The sequence below is a fragment of the Aegilops tauschii genome, chromosome 5 (genome assembly GCF_002575655.3).
Source record: "Aegilops tauschii subsp. strangulata cultivar AL8/78 chromosome 5, Aet v6.0, whole genome shotgun sequence".
Lineage (NCBI taxonomy): Eukaryota > Viridiplantae > Streptophyta > Magnoliopsida > Poales > Poaceae > Aegilops > Aegilops tauschii.
In genome coordinates this window covers 527767172-527780820 of record NC_053039.3, presented here as the reverse complement: position 1 = coordinate 527780820, position 13649 = coordinate 527767172, and the positions used below count along the sequence as shown (strand labels likewise).

Sequence of the window (13649 nt, the reverse complement as noted above, 5' to 3'; positions counted from 1 at the left end):
CAAAATTTTAATAAAATTTTGAAAATCTGTTTGTGCATTTTTCAAGAAGTGTCAAATTTTGCCAGTGCCGTTAGTTCTTTAAGTGGCGCTGCATATCTGTCACTAGAGCTCGTCAGGCGCAGTGACTAGCAACACGCTACACATCAGCACACTGTCGCGGCTTCCATTCCCAGCTAGTGAGTGCTCTTTTACCTCGCTACGCGGTGCCACCGCAAATGGGCCTGCCTAGGTGGGCTGCCTCCTGTGCGAATCGCCAACTACTTGTAGCAAAGCGCAACATATATGAGGTTCGCCAAAAGAAACCAGTCTTCCCGTGCATCGCTGTCACAGGTAGAGCGGCACACTGGCATGTCTTCTTCCCCATCATCCTCTGATGTAGATGCATGATTTTTATCTCCCTACACGGCTAAGTCTCAATGTGCTCCAAACTTCGATCGTGGCCACACGATCCAGACGACAGCGCACGGTGTTCCCAAAAGAAAAAAAAAACAGTGAACGACGAAGCGACGGATCTCTGAGCAAAAAGCATACACCGTTCCAGATCCATTGAACGAACACACGGCCAAGTGGATGGGTGGCCTACGAGTATTTTGTGCACTCGATTATGCTAGCGCGTGATCAGGAGGCAAGGTACCATGTGCGTGCATTCGAGTGACGTGGGTGGTGGCGATGTAGACGTTGATCTATTTTTCAATAGAATTGGTCAAACATAAAAATGCTTGATGTCGAACAAACTTAGAATTTCAAGTATTTGGGAACGAAGGAAGTACACGTCAAGCTCGGGACATGAAGGAACAACCAAATGAATCAGACCAATTCAATTGTCTGCCACTCTAGCCCCTTTTTGCTTGAACGGGCAGGTTATAAATTCTAAATTCAGCTTAAATTGCCCCTAAAAATTTGAAGCGAACGGCGAAAGAAAAAGAACATTTTTTATAATTAAGACAATCGTTTGACGCCTCTGTGTTTGCGCATATGCCCGGCAACCTCCAAATCTATATGAAGCGCAATTCATATAACGAATGGAGATCAGGGATACAGATCATATATTCCCAAATGACCCTCATTTGTTTTGACAAGAAAAATACTTATTTTTTGTAACTTTGGTAATACTAAATCAGCGACAATTAATATGGATCGTAGGAAGTAGTAAACTTTCGCGCATTCGTCACCTACATTGAGACAAAAGATTTCAGAGATAGAGAAAATGTTAGATGTCAACCTCATGACACGAAAAACCCCGAAAAAAGGAAGAAGCTCATGACACGAAAGAACATCCAAATGAATCAGACGAATCCAAATGTCTGCCACTCTAGCCCCTTTTGCTTGAACGGGCAGGTTACAAATGCTACGAGCGATCACTACAAATTCCCTCCCAAAAACAAAACTGTGGTGGCTTCTTACATCGTGACAATGCTCTACGCACAGAGCCTAACTACGCAATCCATACCGTGTCACCACCAACGCAGGTGCAGGTACACGAAACATGACAGGGCAAGAGACATCAAGGGTGCATTGGCGGTGGCAACGTGAGCCTCATCGGCATCGGAATCGTCGTCGTCTGATCCAAGGTCAGGCTTGCGGTTGCCCGGCGGTGGTCGAGATGTAGACGTGGCTGAACCGGGTGACCCAGCTGCGCTGCATATAGGAACCCAACATGATAAATTTGAAAGTTTATTAAGGTGCAAAACTGTGGTAACAACAGATAAAATAAATTCAGCACAACACAGTCACAGTAGCCACAAGTTGAGCTAAGTAAACATCTTATGTCATTCGACGTGTTATATAGTTCAAATTTCATCTAGCAAATATCATGCACTAAGACAGCATTTGTTCATGTTATTCGACGTGTTAATGAATTATTAGAAATTCCTCATGTATTCTTCGTGAAGTTCTACAAATGGAAGCAAGTACAATGTGATGCACGTACCCTGGAGATGCAGGGAAGGTGCATGATCCATAACCTGAAAAACGTAAGACAAAACTGGATTATTAATAGAAGGGTATAAACACTTCACTTGCCTAGGTACAACTAGAAATACTCTGAAAGAGGTAGCCCTGGAAGTAGGGTTCACAGACAAGATGAAAACTGGCAATGCGTGAACACAATGAATAACTTTTGCATGTCTCAACACCGTCAGTTAATCAGGAATTTTGTAAAAAAAATGGATGAATTACTCCACATGCCGGTACAGAAATACTCTGAAGGCGGTAGTCCTGATTCCTGAAGATAGGGTTCACAAACAAGACGAAAACTGGGCAATGCATGAACACAGTGAAGTAACTTTTGCATATCTCAACACCATCACATAATGAATTTTAGAAGTCTTGTTTTGGATAACACATTCATGGTGAAATTACCAAAACATGGCCCATCAAAAATCATAGAACGACCTACACATGTATTCTTCGTTCAATGCATGGAGGCGCAAAGATTATTGCGTGTTCTTGAGAGAAAAATTCTCCTAATGAAAGCATAAGCCCAAAGGTTCCAAAAAGAAAAGTACGCCGGCTATTACCTATTGGTGCAGTGGTAGTGATACTACTAACGAAACAAAAAAAAGGCAAAAGCGACGCTGGTCAAGCAAAAAAAGAAGGCGGCAAAAGCAAAAGAGACGCGTGCATGGAAGGGATTGCACTGATAGGAAGCTTGCAAGTTGCAACCGAGGAAAAAGAAGCAGCATACTAGTACAATGCAAATATATTTTTTGAAATATACTTCAATGCAATTTACTGCTGTTTGTTTGAAATAAACTAGTACGATGCAGATTTAAAAGATAACCAGGGCATAATTGAAGAACCGATCGAGTGCGCAACGCATGCGTGACAGAGAAGGGAGGAACAAAGATAGAATCAACGTGTACTGACTGGGGTCGGTGAGCGTGACGGTGGCGGTGCCGGCGAAGTCGCAGGCGCCGGGGGCGGCGTGGGAGCGCTGGTAGACGGAGTTGAAGGCGTAGGAGGCGTGCGCGGCGAGGGTGTTGGGGAGGTAGCAGAGGGCGCTGGGCTGGATGGGCGCGCAGTCGGCGCCGCCCGCGGGGCTGCACGCGTAGTCCAGCGCCGCCTGCACCGTCCTCACCGGCGCCCCGGTGCGCACGATGCACCACGTCGGGTTCGCGGCCCCGGCGCCCGCGAGCAGCTGCAGAGCCCACGCCGCCGCGAGCCACAGCGCCGCCAGAGGAGAGCGCCGGCGCCGCATGTACGTAGGTAGTCTGCGGGAAGCGTGGCCGTGGAGGGTGCGGGAGGAGAGACGGCAAGGAGTAAAGGTGGTGGGAATATGTGCGAGGTGGTGGGGAGGGAATATGAGAAAGAAGAAAGATGGTGGGAGCGGGAGCGGGAGCGGAAGCCAGGAGGAGGATCTCCTTCTCCATCTCCATGGAGAACTGCTTTCTTTTCTTTTCTTTGCTTTTCCTTTGGAGTGTCTTATCTAATTACGACAGGAGAAAGGAGAGAGAGGGTAACTAGGAATGGACAGAACATCAATGAAGAAGAAGATCAACTGGTAAGATAGCAAGCAGACTCGCATGGTAGAAAATGGAGAAGATCAATTGCCACGAGGTCGTTTCCCTTCTTGAAGGCGCTACCTTATTTGCTCGAAGCGGCCCGATGTTTGGTTTTCGAGATGCTGGATGTCGCACTGGTCCGGCTTGCCTCCCTAGTTCTAGGCTTCGTGGGTTTAGCAGTGTTTTTTTTTTTGTTTGGGCCGAGCATCCCTTGTCTCTCCTCCGGGTGTCATGCTCACGCCTTTGCGTTTGTGTCATGGGTTGTACCTTTTCGGTACTCATTCTACTTCCTCCTATCAATGAAATGATACACAAGCTTTGCGTATTCGCGAAAAAAATATAAAGAATAACATGAGAAAGTACTCCCTCACACCTTTCAAAACGATCTTACATTATGGGATGGAGGGTAGAATACAAGAGGTAACAATAGAGAGCAAAGCAAGATGGCATTGGGATATGCCTCCTTGGTTGAAACTAAACCATGAATCCATTAGCACTTGATTAGAGAATGCAATAGAACCCTTGGACATAGTGACATAGTATGACTGAATATTTTATTTTCCTCATTGGCAACTTAAAGTCACAGGTAGGTAATAACCATCGCAAATCTAGTAAAATCATCTGGTAATAAGAAACGCTCTCTCACACACACACACACACCCCCCCCCCCCCCCACCCGGGGAAAAGGAGATAGCCCCCAACCTTTGCATCCTTATGATGCCCATGAACTTCTTCCTTTTTCTTTTATACTTTTATTTATATTCTGAAATATCCTAGAATATAAATATTTGTATTTATATTACAATTCTTTGCAATTTTTTGGGCCCTCCCCCCGCGTCGCTCTCCTCTGCCAGCACGGGGGGAACCCTAGCCGCCGTAACTAGCGGCCACCTCCGGCGCCCTCCCTCGCACCGCCGCCGCCAGAGGACCGGCCGTGAAATCGCGTCGGGCCCTGATGTCTCCCTGGCGATGGCAACCAAGGTTATCGAACCAGTAGGAGAATCAAGCAACACAACGTAAACAACACCAGCACACAAAGAACAAATAGTCGCAACCCGACGTGTAAAAGGGGTTGTCAATCCCTTTCGGGTACGGCGCCCCAAGATAGGCAAACATACGTGAATAAAATTGTAGTAGATTGATAGATCGAACGCCAAATAAAATAAATAAGAATAAATTGCAGCAAGGTATTTTTGTATTTTTGTTTTAATAGATATGAAAATAAAAGCAAAGGAAAAGTAGATCGCAAAGGCAAATAATATGAGAAAGAGATCCGGGGGCCGTAGGTTTCACTAGTGGCTTCTCTCGAGAAAAATAGCAAACGGTGGGCGAACAAATTTGGGCAATTGATAGAATTTCAAATAATCATGACGATATCCAGGCAATGATCATTGTATAGGCATCACGTCCAAGATTAGTAGACCGACTCCTGCCTGCATCTACTACTATTACTCCACACATCGGCCGCTATCCAGCATGCATCTAGTGTATTAAGTTCATGGAAAACGGAGTAATGCAATAAGAACGATGACATGATGAGACAAGGTCTATCTATGTAGAGATAGACCCCATCGTTTTATCCTTAGTAGCAACGATACATACGTGTCGGTTCCCCTTCTGTCACTGGGATCAAGCACCGTAAGTTCGAACCCACTACAAAGCACCTCTTCCCATTGCAAGATAAATAGATCAAGTTGGCCAAACAAAACCCAAAGATCGGAGAAGAAATACGAGGCTATAAGCAATCATGCATATAAGAGATCAAAGAAACTCAAATAACTTTCATGGATAAAAAGGGATAGATCTTATCATAAACTCAAAGTTCATCGGATCCCAACAAACACACCGCAAAAAGAGTTACATCATATGGATCTCCAAGAGACCATTGTATTGAGAATTCAGCGAGAGAGAGGAAGCCATCTAGCTACTAACTACGGACCCGAAGGTCTACAAAGAACTACTCACGCATCATCGGAGAGGCACCAATAGAAGTGGTGAATCCCTCCGTGATGGTGTCTAGATTGAATCTGGTGGTTCTGGACTCTGCGGCGGCTAGAATTGATTTTCGTCCACTCCCCTAGGGTTTCTGGAATATCGGGGTATTTATAGAGCAAAGAGGTAGTCCGGGGGGCACCCGAGGTGGGAACAACCCACCAGGGCGCGCCTGGGCCTCCTGGCGCGCCCTGGTGGGTTGTGCTCTCCTCGTAGCACCCCCCAGGCGCAGCCAGGGCCCATTAGGTGTCTTCTGGTCCATAAAAATCTCCATAAAGTTTCGTTGCATTTGGACTCCGTCTGATATTGATTTCCTGCGATGTAAAAAACATGCAGAAAACAGCAACTGGCACTTGGCACTATGTCAATATGTTAGTACCAAAAAACGATATAAAATGACTATTAAATGATTATAAAACATCCAAGATTGATAATATAACAGCATGGAACAATCAAAAATTATAGATACGTTGGAGACGTATCAGGCCCGGGAAGGTGGCGGCGGGGCGGATCTGTCCTCTCGTGCCCCCCAACCCTCCCGCCCGCGCTCCCCACCACCGCCCCACTCTGCCTCGCGCCCCTCCCCCTGGCGGTGGCTGCCGCCTCCAGCGAGGCCGCGGTGTCCCAGGTTGTGTTGCGCTACCGGATCCGGTCCCCCGCTGCTCCGAGCTGGCCGCGCCCCCTGTCCCCGAGCTCCATCGGCCGTCGCGGGTGCCACTGCCCCCTCCCCCTACCCTCGATCCCGGGATCCCTCCCCGGCGCTTCTTGGGCGTCCTCTCCAGCTACTGCCTGAGCCTGCCGGTCCGAAGGTGGATCCAGCGTTCCTGGCCATGGCCATGGATGGCATCCCCTGCAGTCTTCCCCACCCCTCGCAGCGGCACAGCCCAGTCTTTGTTGTTGCTGCTGTCGGCCATGGGTGGGGTGTGGGACCTGCGGCCGGTTGCAGGGGTGTTCGTGGCCTGTGGCCTTCCCTGTGCAGGCGGCCCCCCTAGTCTCCGGCGCACTCCCTCTCCCCGAGCCACGGTGACGGCTCTCGGACGAAGGCGACGATGCTTATGTGGTTATGGTTGCCACGAGTCATCTTACGGTGGGTCCTTGCTGGCGTTGTCCAGGCCCCGGCAGTCTCGGGCCCGCGTCTCTCCGGTTTCACCGCCGTTGGAGTCCTCTGCCGGGCAGCTCCGACCTCGGTGACCGAGTGGCCGCGTCCCTTCCAGTTCACTTGGCTCGCTGATGCCCCGATGGCTAAGGCCACGGCAGCTCGGATCTGCGTCCCTGCAGTCCTAGCTTGCCGGCGTTGCTGGACGCCGTCACCCCAACCCCCCGCATGGTGCACCTCATTGCCTGCCCTACCCAGTACGCCTCAAAGCCTTCTCCTTTTGTCAGATCTGTTGCTCGTGGGTCCGGAGGTGGTGCCTGATACGTCTCCAACGTATATATAATTTTTGATTGTTCCATGCTGTTTTATTATCAATCTTGGATGTTTTATAATCATTTTATAGTCCTTTTATATCTTTTTTGGTACTAACCTATTGACATAGTGCCAAGTGTCAGTTGTTTTTTTCCATGTTTTTTACATCGCAGGAAATCAATATTAAACGGAGTCCAAATACCACGAAACTTTACGGAGATTTTTTATGGACCGGAAGGAAGATGTTGGGCCCTGGTTGCACCTGGGGGAAGTCTCGAGGAGGGGACAACCCACCAGGGTGCGCCAGGAGGCCCAGGCACGCCCTGGTGGGTTGTGCCCACCTCGGGTGCCCCCGGACCGCCTCTTTGCTCTATAAATACCCCAATATTCCAGAAACCCTAGGGGACTCGACGAAATATTCATCCAGCCGCCGCAGAGTCCAGAACCACCAGATCCAATCTAGACACCATCACGGAGGGGTTCACCACTTCCATTGGTGCCTCTCCGATGATGCGTGGGTAGTTCTTTGTAGACCTTTGGGTCTGTAGTTAGTAGCTAGATGGCTTCCTCTCTCTTGCTGAATTCTCAATACAATGGTCTCTTGGAGATCCATATGATGTAACTCTTTTTGCGGTGTGTTTGTTGGGACCTGATGAACTTCGAGTTTATGATCAGTTATATCTTTTTATATCCATGAAAGTTATTTGAGTTTCTTTGATCTCTTATATGCATGATCTATTATAGCCTCGTATTTCTTCTCCGATATTTGGGTTTTGTTTGGCCAACTTGATCTATTTATCTTGCAATGGGAAGAGGTGCCCGGTAGTGGGTTCGATCTTACGGTGCTTGATCCCAGTGACAGAAAGGGAACCGACACGTATGTATCGTTGCTACTAAGGATAAAAAGATGGGATCTATATCTACGCAATAGATAAACGGATCTTGTCTACATCATGTCATCGTTCTTATTGCATTACTCCGTTTTTCATGAACTTAATACACTAGATGCATGCTGGATAGCAGTCGATGTGTGGAGTAATAGTAGTAGATGCAGGCAGGAATCAGTCTACTAATCTTGGACGTGATGCCTATGTAATGATCATTGCCTGGATATCGTCATAATTATTTAAAGTTCTATCAATTGCCCAACAGTAATTTGTTTACCCATTGTTTGCTATTTTTCTCGAGAGAAGCCACTAGTGAAACCTACGGCCCCCGGGTCTTCTTTCTCATATATTTGCCTTGCAATCTACTTTTTCCTTGCGTTTATTTTCAGATCTATTAAACAAAAAAAAATACAAAAATACCTTGCTGCAATTTATTCTTATTTATTTTATTTGGCGTTCGATCTATCAATCTACTATAATTTCCTCACGTCCGTTTTGCCTATCTTGAGGCGCCGTACCCCGAAAGGGATTGACAACCCCTTTAACACGTCGGGTTGCGAGTATTTGTTCTTTGTGTGCATGGGCTGTTTACGTTGTGTTGCTTGGTTCTCCTACTGGTTCGATAACCTTGGTTTCATATCTGAGGGAAATACCTACCGCCGCTGTGCTGCATCATCCCTTCCTCTTTGGGGAAATACCGACATAGCTTCAAGCGACATCAGTGCCACCCTTCGACGATAGGTGCAGCCCTGCCAACCCCCTTCGGCCATGGTGTTGCCGACCATTGTCGGCTCCCTCATCTTCGATTCCAAATTCAGCGGCTATGGGATTGCTCAGCTTCAGGCCTAGGAAAGATCTCCGCTCGGCTTGCCGGTGCTGGCAACGGCGCTGCCCGCGGGTGTTGTTTCCTTGGTGGAGGCGTTGCCAAGGCCTTAAGCTGCGCCCCTCTTCGAGCTCAAGGAAAACCCTAGGTCTGGTTTCTCCAAACGGGATGGCGATGGCGTCTCGACGACGTTTTCCTTCTTGAAGGCGCTATCTTGCTTGCTCGCGGTGTCCGTTGTATTAGCTCGAGTGATGTTGGAGTTCTTGCTGGTTCGGCATGGCCGCTCTTGGTTTGGGTTTGGTAGGTTTAGTTGTGTTGTATCCTCTATTCGGGCCGAGCATCCTTTGTCTCTCTGCTCCGGGCACCATGTTCACGCCTACCTGCGTTCGTGTCATGTGTTGTATCCCTCGTTGTACTCATTTTATTCCTTCTATCAATGGAAAGATACGCAAGCTTTGCGTATTCGCGTAAATAAATTCTTTGCAATTTTTTAAAATGCTAACGACATTCAGAAATATATGCATTAAAAAATGTTAACGCATTGTGAGAAAATGTTCGTGAATTTTAAAAATTGTTTGGATAACTCAAAACATTTATTTCACCATTCAAACAAAATGTACGTGACATTTTTAAAAATGTTTGCGAGTTTCAAAAAATATGTTCACGACATTTGGAAAAAAATGTGTATACAATGTAAAAACATGTTCACCTAGTTCAAATATGCTTTTTATCATTCAGGAAAATGTTTCAATGTGTATTTAAAAAATGTTTAAACATGAATTAAAAAATGTTACAGTTCAAAAAATAAAAAAAAATGTTCAATAACATGTATTTTAGAAAAATGTTAAATAGGGTATTTAGAAAAAGTGAAGTGTACTTAAAAAAATTGGATGAATATGAAAAATATATAACATGTATGAAAAATGTAGACATTGAAAAATATATTTAAAAACCTTAGCCATATATTTTGAAAATTGTTTAACGTGTAGAAAAAATATTCTTGTTGTATACGGAAAATGTATAGTTTTTAAAAAATATTAGATATGTGTTGGAAAAAAAAAAGAAAACAACCAAAGAAGGAAACACAAAAACTAAAGAAACTCAAAGAAAAATAAAAGGAAAAAATATAATAAAAACTAATGAAAACCAAAAAAAAGAAAAGTGAAAATGTGTATAAAACACAGAAAAAACCATGAAATCAATGAAACCGTAAATAAAACAGTGAAAAGAAAACAGACTGGTTAACGACCCGAGCAAGGGACCTGATTTCTAGGCCGGCCCAAACACGCGGATGCGAGATGCGGTTCCTAATAGGTATCTGTGGTATGACTAATCAAGGGGTACCCCTTGGAAGGGTATCGCCTGCCGCAGAGGTCACTTTCTTTACCTGGTAGCGCATCAAGTGGTGCACCCAACCTTCATCATGTGTAGCGCCCTGGGCGCATCCTTGGGATTTTTTTGCATGCATTTTCACTTATTATTATTTTTGGCTTTTGCTTGATTTTTTCTAGGTTTTGGCGGAAAATGGTTTTTTTTGGGGGGGGGGGGGGGGGGGTAATGCTTCTGCGAGAAGTGAAAGCACTGCTTGTGCTTCCACGAGAAGCACAACTGTGCTTCCTGAAAAGAAAAAAGCACAACTATGTTTTCACGAGAAGCCTAGCCTATGCTTCCACGAGAAAGAAAAGCGCAACTGTGCGTGCCGACAGAGGGAAAATTTGAATGCACAATTCAAGAGATAAATCGTTTTGAAAAGACGAATCTAGAAAAAAAAAACTCACAAGTTCCAATAAGTGACACACATGCAGTGCAGCACTTGTCAACCACAAAAGAAGATGGGAGTGACCTTTGCAAGGATACCTCTTAATTAGTTTTTTTAATGGTAATCCAAGCTTTATTCATCAAAAACAGAGGCGAGAAGCAGTGTCACTCAAACTCGTCTTCCTGGATTCTCCCCTCAACAACAGAAACAAAACACCCGTCATCTTCGGGGACAGCTTCTTCCCATCCATCACTGTCACCGAGCAGCGCTCCGGCACGGCATCATCTGATGTACTAGTAGAGTAGTAGGTGCGAGATTTTTATCTCCCTGCCTACACGGCTGAATCTCAACGTGTTGTTTCAAACAATTTTGACTGCGGGAAGAGGAGGGAGAATCAGCTCACCTGTCACAATGTAACACAGAGCAACGTGCCGGGCCAAGGCTACTCCGTGAACAGTGGCCACCGCACGGCGAAGCGACGGGGACCTCCGAGCAACTGCATATTCCGTTGCCCCGCAGGAACAGGAGGGAAGGGAAGGAATCAACGTCGACGTCGGGGTGCTGCGCCGTGGCGCTAGCCGACGAACCGACGGTCGCGCACGCCGGCCGGATTCAGTGAACGGACACTTGGCCGGCGGAGTAGTATCTACAGCTGCAGTCAATTCCAGCGCGTGGTTACCGCGTGCGTTCCAGTGACGTGCGTTTGAATCTTCTTTGTCATCGCAGAAAAAAAAAACACCGTTGATTGCATTTCTACAGAGCATCCTCACCATCCGTGGTCTCGTCGTACAGTACAATAATCGGAGGGGAAGGCCAAGTAATTTCGCGGAGAAAATCAAACCCAAAATAATACTGTTCACATCTGCTGGTAGGAAATGTACATGACAGTGGAGTAGTGGACTGATGCAATCTACCAGCTATTAAGCATATATACATTGCAGACATACAGGCTACGGGGCCCTGACCAATGTAAATAAAGAATCTCAATATCAATATGCCTAACACTAGGATGTCATGGATGCGTCGATGGATTCTAGAAGCTTCTGGCACGTCAAAACCCGTTGTAGTGGCCGCCGAAAGACACCTTCGCTCTGGTGGATGCGCCACCCATCACCGACGACACGGCCTGGTTCAGCCTCGACGCCTGCTCCACGGCTCGATGAATTCTCTGCAGCAGATCAAAACAAGCAAAACCGTCAGAAAACACTAGGCCATTTTTTCCGCCCCAAAATGAAATTCTTCACTGCTTTAGGCTAATCTATTGCAAGATTCCATGCTTCAGACAGAAAGAAGATCAAATCATCAGGTGCAGTGGGCCGTTTTCTCCCTATTCTCTAGTGCTTTGGCCTGATAAAATATACAGCAGTGTACTAGAAAGAAGATTCTAATCTTTAGAAAGAAGCATGATCAAATTCTATTCCAATTGGGCATGATGATGCAAAGTTGCTGAACACATCCAATGTTTTTTTGTTGTTGTACCAAAGTATATAGGCTATAGTTGTTGGAGCATGTGGTTAGGGAACAGCGAGAAGATTAAAGTGGCGAATTAATTCAAGACCAGAAGGAAAGAGTGATCAACCTCGTCATCGGCGAACACCTGGAACTGGGACTTCTGATCTTGCACCATAATCTTCCTCTGCTGCTGCTGATGCTGCGGCCTGCCGCCAAGCACCAAGATGCAGAAGGTGGCAGCGGCGACCCCGAACGAGCAGAGCGCCCCGACGCCATTCACCCTCAGTTTCCCGACGCTGAAGCCAGCAGCGTCCATCCCTGCCCTGTCTCTCTCCGCACCTTCTTCCACCTCATGAGGTAGATGATCAGGTGCCGCTTCCACCATCACCTCGTCCTCCTCAGAAGCTTCCTCTTCGGCAACAGGGGAGTGCACCATCTCTTCCTCCTCCTCTGCACCGGACACCATCACCTCGGTCACCATCATCGTGAGCTCCCCTCGCCTCGGCTCGGCCTGCACGACGCCCATGTCCTCGAATTCGACGCCATGCTGCTGCTGTGCAGAGGCAGCCTGCACTGATGGTCCCATGGCCTCTTCTTCATCTAGGATGCAATCATAGGTACAAGGGTGAGATGCAGGGCCAAGGGTGAAGTGGCCCATGTCGATCACGACCAGATCGGACCCAAACAGGAGCTGATCCTGATCCTTACCACCACCAGCAGTGCACTCCTCCATGAAGAAGGAGCTCCCGAGGTCAGGCAGGAGCTCCCACTCGTCCAGGCTGATCGCATCCATGGAATCCCCTCCGGTCATGGCAAGAAACAAGACCGATCCGATGAGGGAGTTCTTATAGCTAGCTGCTCAAACCTGCTTGCACGCAGCTATGAGGATGCTATGGAACGGATGCTCCCCAAGAATCAAAGCAAGCGATGGCTTGGAAGGATACTTTCTCTTTTCTCAGGAGGGGAAGCAGAGCTGAAGATGCTAGTGGGGTAGTCAGTTCCACCAAGGGAGATGGCAAACCCAATTTAAGGAGATCCTACCCTAAAAAAAAAAAATTAAGGAGATCCTGTGGGTATGTGCTTTGCCTTCCTGCTAAGTGACAAAGCTGAAAGTGTTCTTTCGGGCCTACCAATGTGGACTAGCTCCTTCCTTCCTTCTTTCCTACTCAATTCTTTCCGGCTGCCGTATTTTCTGCAAAGATCAATTAATTACTTGCAAATAATCTACAATGAGAAAGTGATTTATACAAGGGGGTGGTGAAAAATATCATTATAGAACAGCTTTAGGATATAATGTCGGCGCAGTCAAATCGTCCGACTGGCAAACTCATCCACAATTCTAAAATAACCCCAAGCCCCAGCGCAGCGTTACTTGGCGATCTTACTTGTACGACATAGCAAGCTGTAATCAAATATGTCCTCTCAGTTGCTGTCAAGGGTCATGATGTCAATGCCACCGAATCCGAAAGGGATTTCGACGAGCGTCATCTTCAAAATCAAGGAGTTGCATATAAAAAGCATGCTTTCAGAGAGAACTGCACACTAAGTAACATAATGGATAGGGTCAAAGTTATTACGCGGTTAGATCATAAACAAAGGAACTGATAAACGGAAACAACAGGAAGGAAAGATGGATAGAGACACGCACCAGCTGAGCACGGAGGGCAGAGGAGATCGAGACGCGTGTTTAGAAGGTTCTGCAGAAATATAACTCGGAAAAGTTGAGATTGTGACCCGAGACAGTGATGGATAACCATGCACAGGACAATGTAACTGGGAGAAAAGAATATGAAATGGGTCTTCGGAGTGAAACAAATTCACTTGA

General features: G+C 46.7%; 2 protein-coding genes across 3 annotated transcripts; both read right to left on the bottom strand.

Moving 5' to 3' along the window:
* Nucleotides 1-1215: 1215 nt before the first annotated feature.
* Nucleotides 1216-3566, bottom strand: LOC109741453 (PLASMODESMATA CALLOSE-BINDING PROTEIN 1). The gene is made up of 3 exons (XM_020300542.4): nt 2869-3566; nt 1931-1964; nt 1216-1638 (listed from the first exon to the last, which is right to left on the bottom strand). The coding sequence occupies exons 1-3, from the start codon at nt 3197-3199 to the stop codon at nt 1455-1457; spliced, it is 549 nt and encodes a 182-aa protein (XP_020156131.1). The 5' UTR covers nt 3200-3566; the 3' UTR covers nt 1216-1454.
* Nucleotides 3567-11193: 7627 nt separating this feature from the next.
* On the bottom strand, nt 11194-13183 carry LOC109741447 (uncharacterized). Of its 2 annotated transcripts, XM_073498352.1 has the most exons (4): nt 12955-13183; nt 12533-12866; nt 11952-12424; nt 11194-11540 (listed from the first exon to the last, which is right to left on the bottom strand). In XM_073498352.1, exons 2-4 carry the CDS (start codon nt 12633-12635, stop codon nt 11424-11426), a joined length of 693 nt encoding a protein of 230 aa, XP_073354453.1. In that variant the 5' UTR covers nt 12636-12866; nt 12955-13183; the 3' UTR covers nt 11194-11423. The 2 variants fall into 2 exon arrangements, with proteins under 2 accessions (XP_073354453.1, XP_020156123.1); XM_020300534.4 differs by lacking the exon at nt 12955-13183 and having other exon boundaries at nt 12533-12874.
* Nucleotides 13184-13649: the final 466 nt, after the last annotated feature.